Source organism: Lepidochelys kempii, chromosome 8, assembly GCF_965140285.1.
Source record: "Lepidochelys kempii isolate rLepKem1 chromosome 8, rLepKem1.hap1, whole genome shotgun sequence".
In the NCBI taxonomy this organism is placed as follows: Eukaryota; Metazoa; Chordata; order Testudines; family Cheloniidae; genus Lepidochelys; species Lepidochelys kempii.
Window position 1 is genome coordinate 44,372,816 of NC_136387.1, and position 24,050 is coordinate 44,396,865.

The window sequence follows — 24,050 nt, forward strand, 5'->3', positions numbered from 1 at the left end:
TTTACTATTCTTTCGACTCATTGGGATGGTTTGTCCCTGTAACCTCAACAGGGATTCCTTGAAATACAGCCAGCTCTCCTGGACTCCTTTCCCCTTCAAGTTAGTCCCCCAGGGGATCCTGGCCATCCGTTCCCTGAGGGAGTCGAAGTCTGCTTTCCTGAAGTCCAGGGTCCTTATCCTGCTGCTTACCTTTCTTCCCTGCGTCAGGATCCTGAACTCAACCAACTCATGGTCACTGCCTCCCAGATTCCCATCCACTTTTGCTTCCCCCACTAATTCTACCCGGTTTGTGAGCAGCAGGTCAAGAAAAGCGCCCCCCCTAGTTGGCTCCTCTAGCACTTGCGCCAGGAAATTGTCCCCTACACTTTCCAAAAACTTCCTGGATTGTCTATGCACCGCTGTATTGCTCTCCCAGCAGATATCAGGAAAATTAAAGTCACCCATGAGAATCAGGGCATGCGATCTAGTAGCTTCCGTGAGCTGCCGGAAGAAAGCCTCATCCACCTCATCCCCCTGGTCCGGTGGTCTATAGCAGACTCCCACCACTACATCACTCTTGTTGCACACACTTCTAAACTTAATCCAGAGACACTCAGGTTTTTCTGCAGTTTCGTACCGGAGCTCTGAGCAGTCATACTGCTCCCTTACATACAGTGCTACTCCCCCACCTTTTCTGCCCTGCCTGTCCTTCCTGAACAGTTTATAACCATCCATGACAGTACTCCAGTCATGTGAGTTATCCCACCAAGTCTCTGTTATTCCGATCACGTCATAGTTCCTTGACATCACCAGGACCTCCAGTTCTCCCTGCTTGTTTCCAAGGCTTTGTGCATTTGTATATAAGCACTTGAGATAACCTGTTGATCGCCCCTCATTGCCAGTATGAGGCAGGAGCCCTCCCCTCACAGACATTCCTGCCTGTGCTTCCTCCCGGTATCCCGCTTTCCCACTTACCTCAGGGCTTTGGTCTCCTTCCCCCGGTGAACCTAGTTTAAAGCCCTCCTCACTAGGTTAGCCAGCCTGCTGGCAAAGATGCTCTTCCCTCTCTTCGTAAGATGGAGCCCGTCTCTGCCCAGCACTCCTCCTTCATGGAACACCATCCCATGGTCAAAGAAACCAAAGCCTTCTCTCCGACACCACCTGCGTAGCCATTCGTTGACTTCCACGATTCGACGCTCCCTACCTAGGCCTTTTCCTTCCACGGGGAGGATGGACGAGAACACCACTTGCGCCTCCAACTCCTTTATCCTTCTTCCTAGAGCCACATAGTCCGCAGTGATCCGCTCAAGGTCATTCTTGGCAGTATCATTGGTGCCCACGTGGAGAAGCAGGAAGGGGTAGCGATCCGAGGGCTTGATGAGTCTCGGCAGTCTCTCCGTCACATCGCGAATCTTAGCCCCTGGCAAGCAGCAGACTTCTCGGTTTTCCCGGTCAGGGCGGCAGATAGATGACTCAGTCCCCCGGAGGAGAGAGTCCCCGACCACCACCACCCGCCTTCTCCTCTTGGGAGTGGTGGTCGTGGAACCCCCAACCTCAGGACAGCGCATCTCATGCCTTCCAACCAGCGGAGTCTCCTTCTGCTTTCTCGCCCCAGACATATCATCTGGTCCACTCCGCAACGATATCTAATCATATGCATCCCCTTGTCGTGCCTAAGCAATTTGACTACTGCAATTTGAATTTGGCTGTTTTCAGGAAACTTATAGCATTGTTGTTTGTATGTTAGGGTCGGTCTGGTTTTCACTTGAATTTCATCACATTTATTTGCAGGAGTGAACTGTGAGAATAACTTGGATGACTGTGCAAGTAACCCCTGCATTTATGGAGTCTGTATCGATGGCATTAATCGCTACGATTGTGTCTGCAAGCCTGGATTTACAGGTAAAATGTACTTTCATTTAACTAAAAGAAAAGAGTACTTGTGGCACCTTAGAGACTAACCAATTTATTTGAGCGTAAGCTTTTGTGACACTTCAAGTGAGCTGTAGCTCACGAAAGCTTATGCTCAAATAAATTGGTTAGTCTCTAAGGTGCCACAAGTCCTTCTTTTCTTTTTGCGAATACAGGCTAACACGGCTGTTACTCTGAAACCTTTCATTTAACTGATATTTGTCCTCAGTTTTGCCTTGAAGATAATCATCTCTCCCCTAGGAGGATGGTCTCTTCCTTCTAAGGCAGGGGTTCCCAAACTTGGTTCATGGCTTGTTCAGGGTAAGCCCCTGGCGGGCCACGAGACACTTTGTTTACCTGAAAACGGTAGCTGAAGTGGTGGCCTAGCCTGCACTGCTTTCCGCAGCTCCCATTGGCCAGGAACAGCGAACTGCAGCCACTGAGAGCTGCAAGCGGCCATACTGTAGATGCTCAGGTAAACAAAGCGTCTCGTGGTGCACCAGGGGCTTACCCTGAACAAGCCGCGAACCAAGTTTGGGAACACCTGTTCTAAGAGAAATTCTTTGTTCGTTGATAGCAAATGGCCTATTTGATGTCTCAAGAAATAATTCATATTCTTAATGAGTCTCAGTATCTCTTAATTTCAGCGCACATTCTGCCCATTGGCTAAAGAAATGTTCTAGCTTGGTGCCATGAATTGTAATTCTTTTGGGGTTATTTAGTCCAATTCACATGACTCAGCTTCATAAGAAATAATGATCCAAAGTCCCAGTCAGTGGGTTTACTTACAGTTTCTTTATTGGAACAATAAAGTTGTACATCATAGCAAGGGGTCTCTGTTTGAACAGAACTTGGAAAATTGGGCCAACTTGTATACAAATTAAATGTTTCCCTTTCCTTCTGCAAATATGAAACATTCCGTTAGTTTTATAATGTGCACAGCTACTATCCAGCTAGTACTGGTGCAGAAGTCCCCATCAGCCAGCCTGCTTGGATGGAGTTTATTTCATGGTTTAAATTGTTCTGTTTGTATTAAAATCATTTGTATCCTGCAAATGTGCTAATTGAAAGAAATATTTTTGGCCCATTGTTTTAGTGATCTGAACTAAACATCACAGCAGACCAGCCCCAATGCTCCTAATATTTTATGCAATGTTGTAGCTGGGTTAGTCCCATGATATTAGAGAGGCAAGGTGGGTAAGGTAATATATTTTATTGGACTAGCTTCTGCTGGTGAGAGACAAGCCTTTGAGCTTACACAGAGCTCTTCTTCAGGTCCTATGGTCTTTGTCTAAAAGGTCAGTACATGCTTTGCCTGCTGTGAGCCAGACTGCATAATGGATTCATAAAATTAATGCACATGAGGGAACATGCTGAATGTCCTGTTAAAACAATCCCTTCAGCTAATATGTCACTATTTTTACTGAAAGATTCCAATCAGAACTAATCCAAAATCTCTTCTCAGAAATAGCCCCAAAAAGATATTACTAATTTTATGCATTTCTATTGACAAATCTTCTTTAACTTCCACCTGAAGGAAGGAAATTCACTTAAAAAAAAATATGGAGGCATAACTAAGCCCAAAGGGAATGAGGTATCATAGAATATCAGGGTTGGAAGGGACCTCAGGAGGTCATCTAGTCCAACCCCCTGCTCAAAGCAGGAAAAATCCCCAACTAAATCATCCCAGCCAGGGCTTTGTCAAGCCTGAGTTTAAAAACCTTTAAGGAAGGAGAATCCACCACCTCCCTAGGTAGCCCATTCCAGTGCTTCACCACCCTCCTAGTGAAAAAGTTTTTCCTGATATCCAACCTAGACCTCCCCCACTGCAACTTGAGACCATTACTCCTTGTTCTGTTATCTGGTACCACTGAGAACAGTCTAGATCCATCCTCTTTGGAACCCCCTTTCACGTAGTTGAAAGCAGCTATCAAATCCCCCCTCGTTCTTCTCTTCTGCAGACTAAACAATCCCAGTTCCCTCAGCCTCTCCTCATAAGTCATGTGTTCCAGTCCCCTAATCATTTTTGTTGCCTTCCGCTGGATGCGTTCCAATTTTTCCACATCCTTCTTGTAGTCTGGGGCCCAAAACTGGACACAGTACTCCAGATGAGGCCTCACCAATGTCGAACAGAGGGGAACGATCACATCCCTCGACCTGCTGGCAATGCCCCTATTTATACATCCCAAAATGCCATTGGCCTTCTTGGCAACAAGGGCACACTGTTGACTCATATCCAGCTTCTCGTTCACTGTAACCCCTAGGTCCTTTTCTGCAGAACTGCTGCCTAGCCATTCGATCCCTAGTCTGTAGCTGTGCATGGGATTCTTCCGTCCTAAGTGCAGGGCTCTGCACTTGTCCTTCTTGAACCTCATCAGATTTCTTTTGGCCCAATCCTCTAATTTGTCTAGGTCCCTCTGTATCCTATCCCTACTCTCCAGTGTATCTACCTCTCCTCCCAGTTTAGTGTCATCTGCAAACTTGCTGAGGATGCAATCCACGCCATCCTCCAGTTCATTAATGAAAAAAACGGCCCCAGGACCGACCCTTGGGGCACTCCCCTTGATACCGGCTGCCAACTAGACATGGAGCCATTGATCACTACCCATTGAGCCCAACAATCTAGCCAGCTTTCTCTCCACCTTATAGTCCATTCATCCAGCCCATATTTCTTGTTCCTGACCACTCTTGCCTTTGGACCTCCTCTAGCTTTGGGTGCCATGTTAGTCGCCCATTGACCTTCCTGCTGCTGTGCTGTTAAAATACTTCAGCACACTTGTGAATCAGAATATTCCAGTATTCAGGACCTGCAGTTTCCTTCAGGTCAAGGGCACGAGCTGGAGTGTGAAATAGATGATTCACTTTTTAAGGCCTGGAACGTTGGGTTTTTTTAAACTTATTGTAGTGCCCAATCTATGCCAGTCACTTTGCAGACTCACAGGAAGGAACAGACACTTGAGGAACTTGCAGTCTAAGCATAGATGGCAAGTAGGCAGGGGTTAGGGAAAATAAGAAGCAGTATACTCTTTTATTTAATATACACAAGATCTAGATGCACTGCAGGCATTATGGAAGGAATGGGTGGGGATTCAAGAAATACTGAAATGTGGAAACGGTAACTGCCTATCTGATAAACCCAGGAAGGTTGCACCAGCCATAGTACAAGTATCAGGGGGTAGCCATGTTAGTCTGTATCCACAAAAACAACAGTCCAGTGGCACCTTAAAGACTAGCAGATTTATTTAACAAATAAATCTGTTAGTCTTTAAGGTGCCACTGGACTGTTTGTTGTTTTTGTGGATACAGACTAACACGGCTGTTAGTAACGAATAAATCTGTTAGTCTTTTTAAGATGCCACCAGGCAAAGTACAATTACATAATTTTCAATCCTCCTAAAGAATGTATATAATTTTGTTCCTGTGGCAATTCTGTTGTAGCTCTTTAACTGTTCCAGAAGGCCTATGAGATGTAGATGCTCTGCTCCTGATACCAACACCCCTATCTTTCAAAAATGTTGAATGCTTTAAACTCCCATAGTCTTAAACCTGAGTCAAAGCTGTTGTACCTTGCCGTATGTTAACTTTGTATTGATGATGAGTCACTGAATCTTGACAAATGTTTCTGTATGTATGCATGGTAAAGTTGTGTGTGAGAAATACTCGTTAACAAGTAATATTCTTTTCAGGTCCAAGGTGTAATATTGATATTGATGAATGCATCTCCAGTCCCTGTCATAATGGTGGAACATGTGTAAATGAAATGAATGGATTTCGGTGTCTGTGTCCTGAAGGCTTCCATCAACCCAGCTGTCACTCACAAGCTGATGAATGTCTTAGTAACCCTTGTGTACATGGAAACTGCACAAATGATGTCAGTGGGTGAGTTCCAGCATCGTGTTTAGTGCTTTGAGATCCTCGTGTACAAAATGCTATATACATGCAAAGTATTCAGTAGGTTTGGGCTTTTTGACTATAAAATCTTTATTTTTAAGACCAGTTTCTAAACACTTCTCTCCAATGTTTTTTATGGAAAAATCTGCCTCAGGCCTTGACCACTGTTGAGTGATAAGAGCAGGAGGGCACTGACACATATGGAGCGTTTCTGTGCTTGAAAGTAGTTGGTTTTGATGGGATTTCTTCCTTGCATCTGGAGTGCCATATGCTAAATGTGTCATTTGCAATGAAGAAAATTGACCTTTTTGTTCCTGCTTGGTTCTCTTATTGGTTGGTTGCCCATTGGGCTTATTGTTAATGAGCAGTCACAGCTTCTCTAAACACCTTTGAATGACAGTTTTTCAATAAATACCCTAAATATCATCTGCTGTGAAGATTCTGGTTCTCCCCAGTTTATTTCTTAATTAGACAACTGTCCAAACTTGTTTATATTGCAGCTTATCATGGCCACGTCACAGTCACCAGGGGCTAGCTGCAGCTCATCCCAGGTAGTTTTCTGTGCTATTCTAATACAGAGCCTCTGGCTGGTCATACAATCTTGCCCCTGCCATTCTTTATAGATTCTTATGCCATGCTTATCATCGTAGTATCTGAGCACCTTCTAGTAGTACATTAAGTGCTGTGTCTCATATGTGCTTTGTTCTCTCATCTCTCCCCCGGAGAAAAATTGTGTGTGCAGTGCAGTGCTTAGTTTTGGTAGGGTTTTTATTGTACATGTGGCTGTGTGTTTATATTAGAGAATACAGGTGAAGTGTGACTCACCCTTGGAGTGGTCTGGGATGGTCCTTAGTTCCTGCGGGATTTCTTTCCAAACTCTTAGACTGGCCCTTGAGAAAGTTCTGCCTGGCACACAGACAAACTTTACCTCAATTGTAAAGTGTTTTGTTGTGCCTGAGGAGTAGAGTTGTTGACCCCGGTTTTCATCCTGGATCTTTAGGTCATCTTTTCGATATTCTGGTTCTGAGCCCTTGTGCACCTTTAAGATAAGGATGAGAACTGGATATTCTAGGGGAAGTCAGCATAGAGAGCAGAGGACAGATTTAGTGGTCTTGCGGTATCCCGTATTGTTGAGAGGCACTGCAGTGTTCTGTACTAGCTGGAGTTTCATAGGGGCTGAGAGCTTTATGCCCAGATATGTCACATTGTTGCAGTCCAGCCAAGGGGTGGTAAAAGCATGTACAACAGGGGCGAGGTCATCGTCTGCCAAGATGGGGCAGAGTCTCCTAGCCAACCAGAGATGGTGACACAAAGCATTACTTGCATATGCTGCTAGGTAAGAGCCTAGGGTCCGGGAAGAACATAAGAGCCCTCCTAAACAGACTGAATCAAATAATTGTGAACCTTCAATCAGAGGAGACTGCATTGTGGCTGAAAGCTCTTCAGAATGCTTTTCTCTGCTCCTAACATCACCTCTGTCTTGCTCGGGTTCAGTTTCAGCCAGCTGTTCTTCATCCATGAGCTGATCTCATCCAAGCACTGGGCCATCTTGGTGGTACTGGTGTATGGTGAAGGATAAATAGAACTGTATTGTCGGCATATTACTGGCACAAGAATCTATGTCCTCTTTATCTGTTCAGATGGCTCCGTATAGGTGTTAAATAAGACTAGAGAGTGAATTGATCCTTTTGGAACTTCTGTAGATGCAGCAGTGCAGTTTCCTGTTACTGTTTATGTCCCTATCGGATGGATTTAAACCATTTTAGTGTGCTCCCCTGGACCCATCATGTCTCTTAGGCAGAACTGCAGTATCTCATGGCTGGCCATGGGGAATGCTGCAGAGACCCAGGAGGCTGAGATTGGATGACTGCCCTCTATCCACTGACAGCAGGAGTTCATCCAGCAGTGCCACTGAAGCAATTTCAGACCCATATCCTGCCCCGAATCCAGATTGTGCCAGGTCTGGAATATTAGCTTCAGTTAGATGGCCTGTGGCTAGCGACGCTACGAGCTTGCTCAGGAGTGGGAGATTGATACTAGACAGTGCCCAGCTAGAACCAATGTGTCCAGGGCAGGTTTCTTCAGTACTGGTCACACTATTGCATGCTTGAAGGAGAAAGGAAAGATTCCTTCTCTGACTGAGTCATTGGGTATTTTGGTCAGGAGTGGCACCATGAGTCTCTTTCATAAGCCTGGGGTGGGTTCAAGCTCCTTTAGGGTTTCCAGTCTTCCTTAAGGAGTGAATCTGCTTCACTCCCAGAATGCAGGCAGGCTGTTGTTTGTTGGGTACAGGTGGAGAGGGCCCATGTTGTTTGAGAAGCTGTTTGTAGTAAGATGAGGCCCTGAAACATAAGCCCTTGTATCAGAGGCCCAGTATAAGGTCTAAAGCCTGAGCTAAAGTAATGGTCAAGACTTCGCTAACATAAAGCAAAGTTAAGCTGTGAGCCAGAGGCAGGCCCTGCTCACAGAAACTGGCAAGGAAAGGGCTGATGCTGCTAAAAGGTACTGGACACTAGATATCAGAACACTCCAATACTTTCACATTCCACATATAGAACAAGGAACAAGCTGACCCATCCTAAAGACGGGGGCAAAAGGGTTATATGATGGATAGAGTTGTTTTGTTCGAAACAACATGTACAAGGTGAGAGGCAGCACCTTGCTACTTAGAGGGGTTGTACCTTGTTAAGTAGAGGGGTTGCACCTCAATATGTCAGGAGTGATGTGTAACTTGTTTGTACATCCCTGGGGCAGTGTCTTTGTCCGGCCTAGGGGGCAATGGAGTGTCCATTGTCAGGGAGCACATATGTACTAGCAGAACTGTAGACATCTGATCCGGGGAGCTAAAGACTGTGTTTCGTTTAACAATAAACTTGGCTGGGTGCCTTCGTACCTTATCGGAGTCTGTGGTCATTGGGGGTTCTCTCGGGGTCTGCTGTGTCAGCTATCTGCGCAGAGCTGGGGCAGCACACAGAGGGAACACATGCACATAGCTGACTGTTATCCACATTGGACAGAGCAGAGCACCACACCAGTGGCATCTGACAACACCATTCAAATGTGAGTGATCTTTGTAGCACAGCAGGATGATGGTTCTTTGCAGCACTTAGTTCTGGGCTCTGGTGCAGGCTGTAAGCACTCAGAATTGATTAACCTGATTACCACCCTGGATAGCTCCTAAGGGCAGCTACTATGGAAGCTCATAGGAAGATTCTCTTGATCTGTAATGCAGCCTCAGCCTAGGCTTAAAGAAATTCTTTCTCTCAACCTTAATTTTCTGCCATCATCTCTTGAGTTTCTGCCCCTCTTCATTTGGCACAGGATGCCAGAAAACCAAGGAGATCTGTGTGGGTGATGTGAGGGGAGGGGCATTGTGTCAGTGGTTGAGGCTAGAGTAGAAAGATAATGATTCACCAGATCCTTGATTCCTTGTCCTGTGAATGGAGTGTTGCTGTCCTTTATTAAGCTTTGGAATTTGATGGAGTGGATTGCCACTTCTCTTGGCTGCTTTCATCTGGAATCGCTTCACTTCATCAGCTCTCTCTATTTGGATTTGAAAGCCATCTTTCTTCCTTGCTTGTACCTTGTCATTTCTTTAGCTTCTACTAAACATTTTGAGATGGCTTGCCAAGAAAAGCGTGATGTGGAAAAAAGCTGTATTTTATTAAGATAACTAATACTGGGCATGTAGCTTTAAAGATTGGGTTGGTTTTAATATTAAGGAAATTGTATCACTGGTGTGACTAAGGTAAAAATGATTCATGAATCTTTCTAACAAAAAATCATCTCCATGTCCCTCCCCTTTCAGGTTATCTACCTGCCTACCTTCAGAATAGTACTGAAACATGCTATTTTCTTTCAGATACATATGTCTCTGTGACGTTGGTTGGGTTGGAACAGACTGTGAAGTAGAAGAGAACGCATGTCTGTCAAACCCATGCCAGAATGGAGGAATTTGTGACAGTCTGGTGAATGGATACAGATGTACCTGCAGGAAAGGATTCAAAGGTGAACTTGAAGGATGACTTTTTGAGCTCTGTTGTCTTCCATTTTATTGCATCTTAGTGCAACAATCTTCTTACTAAACTAAATGAAACATGAGGGATAATCTCAATACCATCCTCTGAAATTTAAAATTCGAGTGATATTTGAATTGAAAACAATCTGATAATATAGGCATGATACAATTATAGGTGTAATTCCTGTCAAAAAATAGTGTTTGTAAGTCTATTACAAAGAGCAGGGAGTTTCTCCGTAATTATGGTTCAGACTTGTTCTCTATTAGAGCACCAATTTTGGCACTCCCTCTAAATTAAAAGCCCTTTCCACTGCAGACATTAGAGGTCTGACCTATGGCCTCCTCAGGCATTTTTCCCACATTGGAGGTGGTTGGCACAATTAACTCTTGAGCAATGAGACTCATAAGAATTTTCACCACATTAACACCTATTAACTATTTCCACATCTCTTGTCTTAAAAGTGGCTACTTAACTTAATTGAATAGGTCTTGACAAGGTTTAACGCACTGGACTGGTTTTTTAACCAGAGTATGTGACTGGTGAATTAGGAACATAAAAATGGCGTGTCCGACAGTTGACTTTGAAGGTAACCAAAGCCCAAATAATTTAGGACTATGTCAAAAACACTTGAACCACAAGCTGGAAATGCATAGAAATTTAATGCAGACTACAGAGCACATGTTCTATCTACAGAGCACTCAGTAAGCAGATGGTCTCATTCTGTACCCTATGAAGTTTTATAGTGGTTTTCAGGAGTAGCCCAGTGTGGAGAACATTGCAAAATACAGTCTTCCTGTGACAAAGGCAAAGATACTTGTGGAGATGGTGATATCTGGAAAAGTCATAATGTTCTTGCTGAGACAAATGAAAGCACTCCTGACCATTTAGAGTGACCAGACGTCCCGATAATATTGGGACCGCCCTGCTATTAGGGGCTTTGTCTTATATAGGCAACTATATCACCCAGCCCCTGAAAAACAAAAGTGTCCCGATTTTTTACACTTGCTGTCTGATCACCCTGTGACCACTGGTGCTGTCAAGGGGCAGCTGTAGATTCAACCAGAGTCAGAAGCACCCTCAGCATAGCGGGCTGGACTAGCTGACCTTTTGGAGTCCTTTCCAGCCCCACATTTCTCTGAATATGGTGTGCAGACTCAATCAATCACAGGAGCTTGCATTCTGAGCACCAGATATTTTTACCATTCCGCAGCAGAGGCATTTGCCACAGAAACGCATCCCTTGCTATGTTTCAGAGTAGCAGCCATGTTAGTCTGTATTCGCAAAAAGAAAGGGAGTACGTGTGGCACCTTAGAGACTAACAAATTTATTTGAGCATAAGCTTTCGTGAGCTACAGCTCACTTCATCGGATGCATTGCTATGAAAGCTAAACTTTCACTTAAACGTTCAGTGTGTTGCACACAAAAATGAACAGCTTTTAAGAGTCTGCATGTGACTTGGCTTGGTTAGTTTCTTCTGACAATCATGTCACATACACAGACCTGGCCAAATATCAAAAGGATGAGAAAAGAGGAAAATGAAAATGTCAGAACTGAAAAGTGTAGCAGGAACGTAATGCTAGCAGAGGAGGAAGTAAAAGGATGGGAAGTAAGGGAATAATAACAGGAGAGCAAAATACTAAAACTTTCCCTAACCCCCAGCATCATGAGTATGGGGTCTGTCTGAGTGAAACAGACAGACTCTACCTCTCTCTTTTAAATGCTGCCACCTCTCCACTACTAAGCTGCTCACAGCCTGTCTAGGTCACCCAGAGGTTCCTCTCTAAACCTGCTATCTGCTCCAGACCCATCGCCCTGGGTGACTGACTGCTGTAGCCTCCTGTCCTCTCTCCTTCCCCCAAAATACCTCAGACTATTTGGGTCACAGTGATTTAACCACCTCTTGTAGCCAACACCAGGTAGAACAGCAGTGATCTTCCCCTCCTCCAGCATGGATTACAGTCCACTTCCCTCTGGATAATCCTTTGGATTATAATCTCTTCATTTTTCCTTCTTAGGTATAATAAGCCCTTAACAATTTTCCTCTCTCGTTTCCTCTTGTAGGAGTGAACTGCCAGCTTGTGCTGTCTCCCTGCTCTCCTGATCCATGTGAGAACTCTGGAATCTGCCAAGAATCTCCTGACTCAGAGGGCTACACCTGCCAGTGTGTTGCTGGCTGGGAAGGTAATGGGATGGGGAGGGACACTCATCCATTCTGAGTTTAAGCAGCAGCATCACTGGAATCTTAACCTCCAAGGTCTTGTTCTAAAACCTTTCTTGTTTCAGGTCAGAGATGTACAGTGGATATAGATGAGTGTGTGTCAAAGCCTTGCAAGAATCATGCTGTGTGCCATAACACTCAAGGCAGTTACTTGTGTGAATGCCGCCCAGGCTTCACTGGAGGAGACTGTGATAGCAACATTAATGACTGCCTTTCAAGTGAGTGCAAAATGGCTAGTTCTCTGAAACAGGCAATTTCCTATTTGCCCTAGAAACAACTTTGCTGTGGTACTGATGACTGCTATTGGTAGATGCATTTAACAGTTTCTGTTGTTATCCTTTATTTCAAACATGTTCAACTTTGTGAAACTTCCATTTTTGGAGCTGAAATGCCCTTTGCTTGCTCTCTGATGGAAGCTGGCTGTAGTATTTAAAACAGTAGGAGTTATGCTCAAGTTTTGAATTTAAAAGTGTAAAAATGTTCTACACACATTCATAAGGGACACCATCAAATTGAGATTCACATCTGTCTGAAAATGTTGTGCCTACTGAAGTGAAAGTAACGTCTTAGATAGCCAGAAGTAAAGAAACTAACTATACCGTCAGATTTTTCTCTTCCTGAACCCATCCTTTATAAACGACAGAGGAACAGAAAAACACTTCATGTTTTTCGGGAAGATTTGTGTTTAAAAGTTCACGTTTTACAGCTTTACAGAGCTGTATCATAAACTGAATTTTCTTAAATTAGTGAATTATTTTAAAAATTGCCAATGTCCTTTTAAGAAAGTTTCATTTTTTGCAGAAATAACTCAGACAAATAGCAAAGAGCTAAGCTTTCGGGGAAATGATTTAAATGTATGAAGTTTCCAGATAGGGTTCTAAGCATGTATGGTAGTAATATTCACCCAAGGGAGATTAGTGATTCTCCAGATCCATCTCTCAAATGCTGTTGCAGAGACAGATTTAGCATCTCTGGTTCAGCCTCTTCTTTTGAATGCCTTCTTCTGAACAAAGAGATAGAAAAGAGTCAGTATTAATAAAATGTTATTTTGATTTGGTGTACCGATCTTGTAGACTTGTCTACTGGAATGATGGCTTTAGATTGTTAGCTCTGTCCCTGTCCTTGGCGCCAATGTAAAATGACACTTGTATATGCTACATTTAAAAATGTATTTGTCTTGCCTGTTTTGATAGTTATAAAATTTCTCTCAATTCTTAAGTATTCTTCCCTGTCTCATGGTAAAGTCAGGAGATTTGTCTAACACGTATCCCTATTCATTAAAACACACCCAGCAAGAAATTAAGAGACTTTGCAAACTTCTCCAAATGAAGTAGGCTATGGTAGTAATGAAAACTTTCCTCCTGTGGGGCCAAGAGTGTTTTTAACCCCAGAACCAAATAACCTATCCAATAGTGGAGCCAAAGTGATGAGCTGAGTCCCCTGAACTTGTTTGTAGATATGCTGAGCAGACAACTGAAATGTCTAGCTTTCAGCTGCAGTCATAAAGGGCTGGCTGCCATAGGCACAGTCCTTTATAGCTGCCAAGGGTCTGGCTTTTATGTCCTTGTCTCTGCAATAGTCCGATGAGCTTTAAATGGGTGCAGGTGCTCCCTCTTACACTGCAGACTTTAAAGATATGAAGATAATTCTCAAATGGTGAATCCTTGGATGCATATTGTGTAATCTTTAATTCCATAATTAAAGCCTCTGTCTTGATGCACCTGCACAAGAAGACAGAATACAAATTGTACTGATGTTTAGTATTTCTTCACTAGAGTTTCTAACTGTGCAGCCTTAATTTTGCTTTTCATTTTTGAAATGGGTATTGTGGCAGCATAGATCAATTCCCTATTGTGCTAGGTGCTCTCCAAATGTAACAAAGAAGTTCCTTGCCCCAAAGATCTTACAGCCTAAATATAAGGCAACAGGTGGATGCAGGCAGGGGAGCACAAGAAAACAGTGAGCATGACAGGCTGTGATCTCAGCACAACAGCTGTCTAGCCGTTACATTTTTTCTTAGGAATAATGCCAAGGAGGGACTTGAAGGATGATGAGGTAGCTTTGCAGGTGGCTATGGGAAGCTCCGGCCATATGTCTGGGGCTGCATGGAAGGAAGAACGAAGGTGCTTGATTGAAATTGTAAGAAGTGTTGTGAAGGCTGGCATCTTTGGCAGAGTGGAGGTGGGAGCTGACATCTCAATGGCATGAGAGATGAAAGGTTGGCTAGGGTTAGGCCTTGAAAGTGATGATCAGCAGTTTGCTTGCAATGGAAAAGGTTGAGCCAGTGGGAGGGAGACAAATAGAGGGATGAAAAGGTCAGAGCAACTGATTTAGGAAAATGGTCTTTGCAGCAGCAGCACTGTGAATGGACAGAAGGGGGGGATTGTCTAGGCAGGATAAGAGAAGGTTGTAGGGAATGAGTACCTGGACAAGACTTTTAGCTATTCTGATGGATAGGAAAGGGTTGAGTTGAAGAACACACCTAGGTTATGGATCTGAGTGACAGGGAGGTGTGTGGGTCTTTCAGTGCCCCTATGGGGAGCACCCTGCCTCAGTGCTGCTTCTGAGGGCAACCTTACCGCACTAGACAGCAGCATGGGTTATGCTGGATCAAATCTCAGCACAGATGTATTCAGAATCACAGTGTCTGAGGAAGGGGTTTTGTTGTCTAGAAGCCTGGACAGAGCGCTATCGGGACAGAGAAGCTACCTTTGGTTGTGTTGTCTGTTTATAGAAGTTTGGGTTGTGAGGGGGTAGGGTTGAGATTTAGTGCTCATGAAGGGAATAGGACCAGAGCTTGGGCATTGATTTTGTTTTGGGTGAATGAGAACCTTGTAAAATAAACCTAAATTCCCAGAAGTATTTTCTTGATCAGAGCCTCGTGTAAAGTTTCGCCCTTTATGGGATAATCCTATAGAATTAATGATCTGGAGGATGGCGTGGATTGCACCCTCAGCAAGTTCGCAGATGACACTAAACTGGGAGGAGTGGTAGATATGCTGGAGGGTAGGGATAGGATACAGAGGGACCTAGAAAAATTAGAGGATTGGGCCAAAAGAAATCTGATGAGGTTTAACAAGGACAAGTGCAGAGTCCTGCACTTAGGATGGAAGAATCCCATGCACCGCTACAGACTAGGGACTGAGTGGCTAGGCAACAGTTCTGCAGAAAAGGACGTAGGGGTTACAGTGGACGAGAAGCTGGATATGAGTCAATAGTGTGCCCTTGTGACCAAGAAGGCTAACAGCATTTTGGGCTGTATAAGTAGGAGCATTGCCAGCAGATTGAGGGACGTGATCATTCCCTTCTATTCGGCATTGGTGAGGCCTAATCTGGAGTACTGTGTCCAGACACAAGAGGGATGTGGAAAAATTGAAAGGAGTCCAGCGGAGGGAAACAAAAATGATTAGGGGGCTGGAGCACATGACTTATGAGGAGAGGCTGAGGGAACTGGGATTGTTTAGTCTGCAGAAGAGAAGAACGAGGGGGGATTTAATAGCTGCTTTCAACTACGTGAAAGGGGGTTCCAAAGAGGATGGATCTAGACTGTTCTCAGTGGTACCAGATAACAGAACAAGGAGTAATGGTCTCAAGTTGCAGTGGGGGAGGTCTAGGTTGGATATCAGGAAAAACTTTTTCACTAGGAGGGTGGTGAAGCACTGGAATGGGCTACCTAGGGAGGTGGTGGATTCTCCTTCCTTAAAGGTTTTTAAACTCAGGCTTGACAAAGCCCTGGCTGGGATGATTTAGTTGGGGATTTTTCCTGCTTTGAGCAGGGGGTTGGACTAGATGACCTCCTGAGGTCCCTCCCAACCCTGAGATTCTACGATTCTATGAATTCAAATTATGTCCCTGATATAGATTGGGTCAAAAAAGTGTGTAAAAAGGCACTTGTTTTTGAAATTTTGTAGCCCTTTTGCATAAGTGCAGCTGAACCTGGCCCTGCCACGGTATTTATATATCCATTGTAATACATAGTGTGTTGTTATTGCAGATCCCTGCCAGAATGGAGCTTCGTGTGTGGATGGGGTGAACTCTTTCTTATGCACCTGTCTGCCTGGGTTTCAGGGGGATAAGTGTCAGACAGACATAAATGAATGTCTGAGTGAACCATGCAAGAATGGAGGCACCTGCACGGACTACGTCAACAGCTACACCTGCAAGTGTCAGGCAGGGTTTGAGGGGACCCACTGTGAGAACAACATTGATGAGTGTACCGAGAGGTAAGTATATGTTTAAATATGGAGGGAGGGAGAGAATAGAGACAGAATGCTGTCCAGTGGCTTAAGGCAGTCGTGTTCAGGAACAACCCTGGGGACTGCTGTTTTCCTGCGTGGTGGTGCTGGGACAAGCTTGAGCCTCAAAGACCACGGATGCTTGCCTAGCTTGTGCTTGCAAGAAGGCTATGCTCTCCAAAGGTACCAGCTCATATAGAACTACACGTCTGCGTCTGTGCTTATTGTGCAAGTCCAGGTGGCAAATCCCATAGTTCAGAAGTTTTGGTCCACTGTTACCAGTTACCAGTAGGCTGTGCGCCTCGTGCATGTGGGTATGAATATTGCTCCCTTCCATTTTGTGATCAGTTCCTGCTTGATTCTGCTCAGCAAAGGAGCTTTGGTTGGTGACCCGGTTCCACAGGGAGACACACTTCCAGTGCTGTTGCATTTAGTTAATCTTGTCTCTCTTGTACTCAGCTGAGAAGCATGCATCCTAGTATATTAAGGGAATTGGCTAAAACTTATTGAACCATCCACTTCATATTTTTGAAATACAATGGACTACTGGGAAGGTACCAGCAGTCTGGAAAGCAAATGAGTTTACATTTACAATGGAGGTTTATGCATAAGATTGCCACATGTGACTGGGTTTTTTTTGGTTAGGATTGCTTTATTGATAGAATTACTAAATTAGTGGATAAAAGGAATGTCATAGATGTAAAATAAAGTATTTGCCACTGTCTCAGTGTAACCTGAAAAATTAATTCATATTGTCTTGGATAGGATCACTGTTCTATGGATTGAAAAGTTAAGACTAAACAAATGAGATTGATTAACCCTGTACCAAGCTGTGGGGCGGGGAGGGTTACTGGTGGGATAATACAGGCATTGGGGGTGGGCCTGATGTTTTTTAACATGTTTGTGAGGAGGGAGTTTGTGAGTTGTGATTGTGAAGAGGGAGTTTACCACTATTGAAATGTGCAGCTGGAGCTAAAAAGGAGTTGCCGATTCTGAGGAAGACAGGGAAAATACAGACTGAACTAGAGAACTCAAGGTTACGGACTGAAAACAGTGGAAGCTAATTAAAAAATAGAGGCACTATTAAGAGCTTATGAAGAGGCAACTAGGAGGCTTGGGACATAACTCCTCAAATGTTGTGTCTGGAAGGGTGTAAGCATCAAGGAGAGGAACTGAGTAGAACTAACTTGGAGTAATGGGACCAAAATTAAGAGAACTTAAACTGGGGGAAAATCTTCCTGAAAGATGTATTAGTCAGCAGCTCCCAAACTTTATTGGTTCATATACATGTGACATTCTCCTCTGGTGTTATCTGGACCGGTGATCTGCTAGGTCACTCCAATCCTTGATTCTGGGAGCCAGCCTTACCCTGCTCTGCTGTGAGAACCCCCCACTCCTAGGCTGTTCACACACAGCCTCTGGCATGTAAGCTGCTCCTTGGATTGTGCAACCGAATGACACTAGCCAATATCTCTGGCCTCAGACACAACCCTAGGAACCTCCGTCTTGCAGTATCCAGTTATGCTCACTGGACACTGCAAGCTTATATGAGTTCATCAATTTAACAAATAAATTGACATATACCAGGCTTCTTATCCCAAGAGGAGTCTCCGACATGCTTCAAACCAAATGCACTGCTTTAGGTAGAATAAACAAACAAATGTATTAACTATGAAAGATAAATTTTAAGTGATTATAAGTCAAAGCATAACAAGTCGGATTTGGGCAAATGAAATAAAAGCAAAATGCATTCTAAGCTGATCGTAACACTTTCAGTGCCCTTACAAACTTAGGTGCTTCTCACTACAGGCTGGTTGGTTGCCCTTCAGCCAGGCTCTCCCCTTTGATCAGCGCTTCAGTCGCTTAGTATAGTGTCTGTAGATGTAGGTGGAAGAAAGAGAGAGCATGGCAAATGTCTCACCCTTTTATCATGTTCTTTCTTCCCTCTTGGCTTTGTCCCCACCCCCCTTCAGAGTCAGGTGAGCATTACCTCATTGCAGTCCCAAACTGGGTAAAGGAAGGGGGGTGACTCACTCGAGAGTCCAACAGATTCTTCTGTTGCTGCCTAGGCCAGGGTCCTTTGTTCCTGTGAGGCTGAGCTGGGTTTGTCCCATACCTGCCCTGATGAGGTGTGAACTGCCTCTCTGCTCTTGGAGAGTTTTTGCCTGGGCTTATTTTAAGCCATAAGGATACATTTTCAGCCTCATAACTACGTACATGAAATTATAACCTATAAACTTACTATAACATTACTGTAACAACAATGCTCAGTGCATCATGAGACTTCTGAAGACAGCCAACATGACAAACTTTGCATTGGATACCACACAATCATTTTACAAGGATGAACATGGGGGTGTTGGGTGTTCCCCCGAGGTACAGAGCGTCACAATGCCATCTTTTTAAAAAACAAACAAACTTACGTTTGAAGTACCACATGCAGATTTTTCCATTTTGTGGACATTTTTTTAGCTCTTCATAAGTGTGACTTTAGTATTTCCAGACTGTGTAGTAAAATGAATGTCTAGGGAAGCCTAAAATGTTCTATTATGACATCATTTTCAAGCCCTTCAGGTTGTTAGACAGCGAATCAAAAAGAAACACAATGAAGCAGCCATTATTATTACAATCCGCCATGATTATTATTATTATTTCTCTTTTGTGTTACTGAAATTGCAAGAAACAATCAATACATATTTGTCATATTGATATATTTTGGTGTGCTACTGAACTACATCAATAACTTGATTTTTTAACTGTATCATTTAAGTTGGAAGTTTATATGGATTATTGTTGGATATGGGCCAAAATTCATTTTGCTTCCCTTTTACAAAATTTAAATCAAGAAAAATTACAAAACATGTTGAGTAGCTCTCAGAGAAGACAAAAAAGTAAAGGGTGTGCTTGCCTCACGGAACATAGCTGCTTTGTCAGGGGAGAATTGTGAGCTTCAGCCGAAGTTCTGGTGCTACACTGAGGTTCATCCTATACTTGGTGTTAATAGTGATAAAGGTAGAAAAAAGTCTCACATAGATACATAGTGCTGAAGGGCATAACAAAATTTCAAAGCTCTGCCAGAGCAAAGTGCCTCTCTCCGGGCTTGTCTACACTACGCAGCTTTTAGCGACAAAGTCACTAAAAGTCAGCATGTGTGAATGCTCTTCAGGAGTATTTTGTCGGCACTTTTGCCGACAAAATACTTCCAGCGCTCCTGCCGACAAAGCCACGTTCACACTGCCACTTGCGTCGGCAAAACTTTTGTCTTTCGTGGAGGGCTTTTTTAAGTACCCGTGAAAGACAAAAGTTTTGGCAACAACTGTGCAGTGTAGACATACCCTCTTTCTCAACCAAAAGTCACAGAGCTGCACTTTGTTGAATTTGAGTTTAAATGCACCATCACATGACAATCACCTCTTCCTTTCCCTTTGCTGAGAAGCCACCTGACAGGGTATTGTCTTGTATTGAAAATGAGTCCCAGATCCATTTCTCACTTGTTACACTGGTGGGAGAGTTTTCATTAAACTAGGTGACCAAATTCAGGCATTTGTCTCTGATCTCAGGAGAGAGGTCAGGATGAATTTTGTGGAGAAGTTTTTGATGATCGCTTCCCAATTCTTTTCTCCTAACTGAAAATAAGCATGAGTTCAAACTCAGGTTTTAATAAAACCTTTAAAGCCTGATCCAGAATCACTATCAGATTGACAGGCAGTTTTAGCAAGTAGTGCCTCACAATGAATACAGCAGCAAGTGAACTTAGCATTAGGTGCCAGTTGAATTTTTGCCAAAGCACCGTGACCAAATTTCCCAGTCAGGGCGTAAGGTCTGTCAGAGCACACAAATGCAATTTTGCCACTCTACACCATTTGCTATGATAAACTCATTCAGTTTGTTAAATTTCTTCTACCATTGAACATCTTGATAGAGATTCAAAAAACAAGAATTCTTTAACGGGTGTTTCTGATTCAAACATGATTCAATCAAAAAAAGTTGGAGGCATTGGAGGGAATTTAGAGAAAAGCAGCAAAACTAGTAATAGGGTAGATCGGCAAAAGGCATTGATTTGAGGAAAGTTTAAAGGAATTACATATGTAAAACTTGGCTAGGTGCAATAAAAGTGACTCTGTCTACAAAACACAACCGAAAGCTGTGTACACCTGGGAAGCAGAGGTATTACTGAGGAGTAATAGAATCAAATATAGATGAGGAAAATTTAGGCTAATAAGAGATTTAACCTTCTTGAATAGTCTTTCTAGACAAGCAATGGAATCCTTATTGCTTGGGTTATTTAAAACTTCAGAGGCCAGGGCTTTGTTCTGCAAATGTAAAGCAGGGGTCACTCCTGTGTGTTCTGGGGTCCATAGCCAGATATTGCAGACTCAGGAAGCAAAATATGGTTTGGTGTCCCCGCTCCCCAAAGCTCCCATGGTGCTCTCTGGTCTGAGAAACCTGCCTCACAAACTTGTCTTTGATCAACAAAATAGACTGAGCTTCAGTCTAAAAGGTGACTTGGTACTTATACACTGTGATCTACATGGAGAGGAGAATTCGAACAAAGAGCGAACAAGAGCCAGTTGCTTGGAAGCAGAAGCTAGATAAATTCAAACTGGAAATAAGATGCACCGTTTAAAGTGAGGGTAATTAACCAGGAACAATTTATCCAGGGATATAGTGGATTCTCCATCACTTTGTCTTTAAATTGAGATTGGGTGTCTCTCCAGAGAAATGCTTCTAGCTCAGCCAGAAGTCATGGGCTTGATGCAGGAATCACTTGGTCAAAGTTGCAGAGAGTAAGGCCAGAAGAGACCAACCATTATAATCATCTAGTCTGACCTGCTGTGTAACACAGGCCATAGCATTTCACCAACTCTAACCCCACCACCATGAGAACTCTCCTCTGCCTAAATAGCACTCGTTCCTCTGTATTTTGGTCACATGGTTACACATTGGTATGGAATGCTTCTGCCCACACTGAACCCTAGCCTCTGGAGAACTAGGCTAGTGGCTCTAGCACAGCACAAAATTCACAGTATGGCAAACAGTGGAGTGGACTGACAAAGCCATAGTAAGTATGCTGTAGGCCCGCCAAGGGACAGAGCAGATGATCCAATCCAGCTCTTTATCTCTCTATTGTCTGTATCCTATACAAAATCTTTGGCTGTCGGTTAACTTGCATTTTGTTGTAGCTGAGTTTTGTTTTCATGCTTATTTGTTTTTCAGTTCTTGTTTCAATGGAGCCACTTGTGTGGATGGGATCAACTCCTTTTCCTGCCAGTGCCCGGTGGGGTTCACTGGGGCCTTCTGCCTGATGGAAATTAATGAATGTGATTCCCATCCTTGTTTGAACAAAGGGACTTGTGTGGATAGCCTGGGGACCTACCAATGCATCTGTCCCTTGGGTTACACTGGGAAAGACTGCCAAGTAAGTGGCATTGAGTTCAGACTGTTACAGCAATTATTTTGTCTGGTCCGTTCTCACTTAACATTTTCATTTGAACTGTTACACAGCAGAAAAAGTGTACAGCTGGTGTAGACACAGCTCACTGTGTCTAGTACTTTTTGGGTAACAAAGCCCACAATTAGCTGTAGTAACTATGTAGTAACTTTCCTGGTAACTATGCCCTAGTCTACACTGCAAACTTATATTGGTATAACTATGTCACTCAGGAGCATAGATTTTCCACACCCCTGCGTGAGGTATACCGACCTAACCCCTGGTGTAGACAGCGTTGTGTCAACGGGAGGGCTTCTCACATCGACACAGCTACTGCCTCTCAGGGAGGTGGATTACCTACGCTCTCCATTCGCCATAGGTAGCGTTTTCATGGGCATTTGCGCCGCTGCAGCACTATAAGTGTAGACAAGCCCTATGATAGATGCAGTTGTGAGATCCCAAACAAACTAAATTTTTCCACAAAGAGCCAATCAAGGTAATTGAAACAAACATCCTCTCTGGATCACAAACAATCAAAGGAACTCTTGTACGGGAATAACTGACATGATCATCCAGTACGTTAGATTCAGTAAGACTAAAGTAGCACAGTGAAGCAGTTTTGTATTCAGTAAGTGGGGTTTCCCATTGTACCGTACCTGTAATAAACGTCAAAGCTGCTGCTCTGTTCTGCAAAAGATTCAGCAGTGATTACCAAACATCTCTGCATGAATTTGATTTAACATGACTGAAGTTTAAGGAAGTGGTAGGAAGCAAGCAATTGAACTGAATTAATCAAAACTGATCACGCTGATAACATTCAAACAGTGTTTGAATTTTACTTCCAAAAGGATTTGTGCTTATCTCAGTCTTGCCACTCAGTTCTTTTAAGTGCAGAAAATCTATTTGTATTAGTTCAAAATCAGATGTGTCATTGAATGAAACTTGGCTTATTGACATGGACGTAGAGCACTAAGTTACATTCTGCCAGTAACATATTTGTGATGCTACTGTAATTGAAACATAGCCATGATGCCTTAGGTCTCTGTTCCAGCCTTGCAACAGTGAGCTTCAGCATTGGCTTCATTCAAGAGAAGGCTGCTGAGCTCTGTCATTTATAGACAATCTGAGTGTGTCATAAAAACTGCCAGGCAAAGACTGCAACTTCATGAGAATTTTGCAAGTTTCCCTTATGCTTACATGGCTTTGTAACACCATGAGCAATTTTTGGAACTTAGTATTAGGTATACTGCTTGACACTTAACCTAGCAGGTTGGCTGCAAGATGCTGCCAATTAATAAAAAACAAAACAAAACCCCAACAACAACTGATTGATGCAAGATATTTAGTCAGACATGAGAAATAACCCAATGATGGCTACAAGCACCCACACAGGAAAATACGCAATACTGTTTGTACATTTGAAAAAGAAAACACAACGTGGTGTCCAATAATGCAGAGAAGTATGACAGTAAAGCCTTTGCCATTTACAGAGGCCATGAAAATAACATGTAAAAGATGAGAACTTCTCAGTCTGAACACCTGGTGTATGGAGTCTCTGCACGCTACTTAAAATCTCACCAAGAAGCCTAGCATTAAAGATAGTCCCAAAATACTGTAAAGTTCAGTAGTTCCTCTGCTGCCATCATGTACCTTGTGATTGGTTGGAAAAATACTTAATGTTACTGGGTAGACCTCTGAGGAAATTTCTGTTTCCACAATGAACACAAGGAGGAGTTTGATCATATCATAACATGCATTGTATATGACAAGGAACTCTAGACTCCCTGAATTTACTAACTCCATTGAAGAGTATAGTGGAGAAAAATGATTCTCCAAGGGGATATAATGTCTACAGGCTGCAGACATTATAGTTTGTCTCTATGGAAAGTAGGTTTGATATAATTAACGAAGAGCTGGAACAGCAAGGACTAAATAAAAGGAATGAGAAGCTATAGAAACCAGTATGTTAAGTAACCAATAACTCATTACAAGTGCAAAGGTCACAGATTAAGCCCAGAAAAGAAAGGGCTAAAACACGGATGGGGGGATATAATCCTGAGTTCATTCCTTTCTTTAATACTCAACGATCCAGATTTCTCTCCCAAATCTATCTGAGAAGGAGGCTGACATAATTCACATCTAGGTGCTGAGAAAGCAAATAAGCTGGTAAAGGTGTATAGTCGTCTCAGATTGTTGTTTGGAGTGGTGGTTTAGCCGTGTTGGTCCCAGCAGAGCTCTGTGTAGCTCCAAAGCTTGTCTCTTTTACGAATAGAAGTTGGTCCAATAAAAGATATTACCTCACCCACCTTGTCTCTATTGTTATCTCGGGACAGATATGGTGGAGTGGTAAGCCTAATTAGTTGAAT

General features: G+C 43.3%; 1 protein-coding gene across 2 annotated transcripts in view; it reads left to right on the top strand.

Moving 5' to 3' along the window:
* Positions 1-24,050, top strand: part of NOTCH2 (notch receptor 2) — a 133,101-nt gene that overhangs the window by 84,052 nt on the left and 24,999 nt on the right. For both annotated transcript variants that reach the window (XM_073356270.2, XM_073356269.2), the window contains exons 12-18: positions 1,771-1,881; positions 5,577-5,769; positions 9,644-9,789; positions 11,862-11,981; positions 12,084-12,236; positions 16,013-16,241; positions 21,471-21,672. In XM_073356270.2, the coding sequence (XP_073212371.2) occupies positions 1,771-1,881; positions 5,577-5,769; positions 9,644-9,789; positions 11,862-11,981; positions 12,084-12,236; positions 16,013-16,241; positions 21,471-21,672 (1,154 nt within the window). The remainder of the gene's footprint in view (positions 1-1,770; positions 1,882-5,576; positions 5,770-9,643; positions 9,790-11,861; positions 11,982-12,083; positions 12,237-16,012; positions 16,242-21,470; positions 21,673-24,050) is intronic.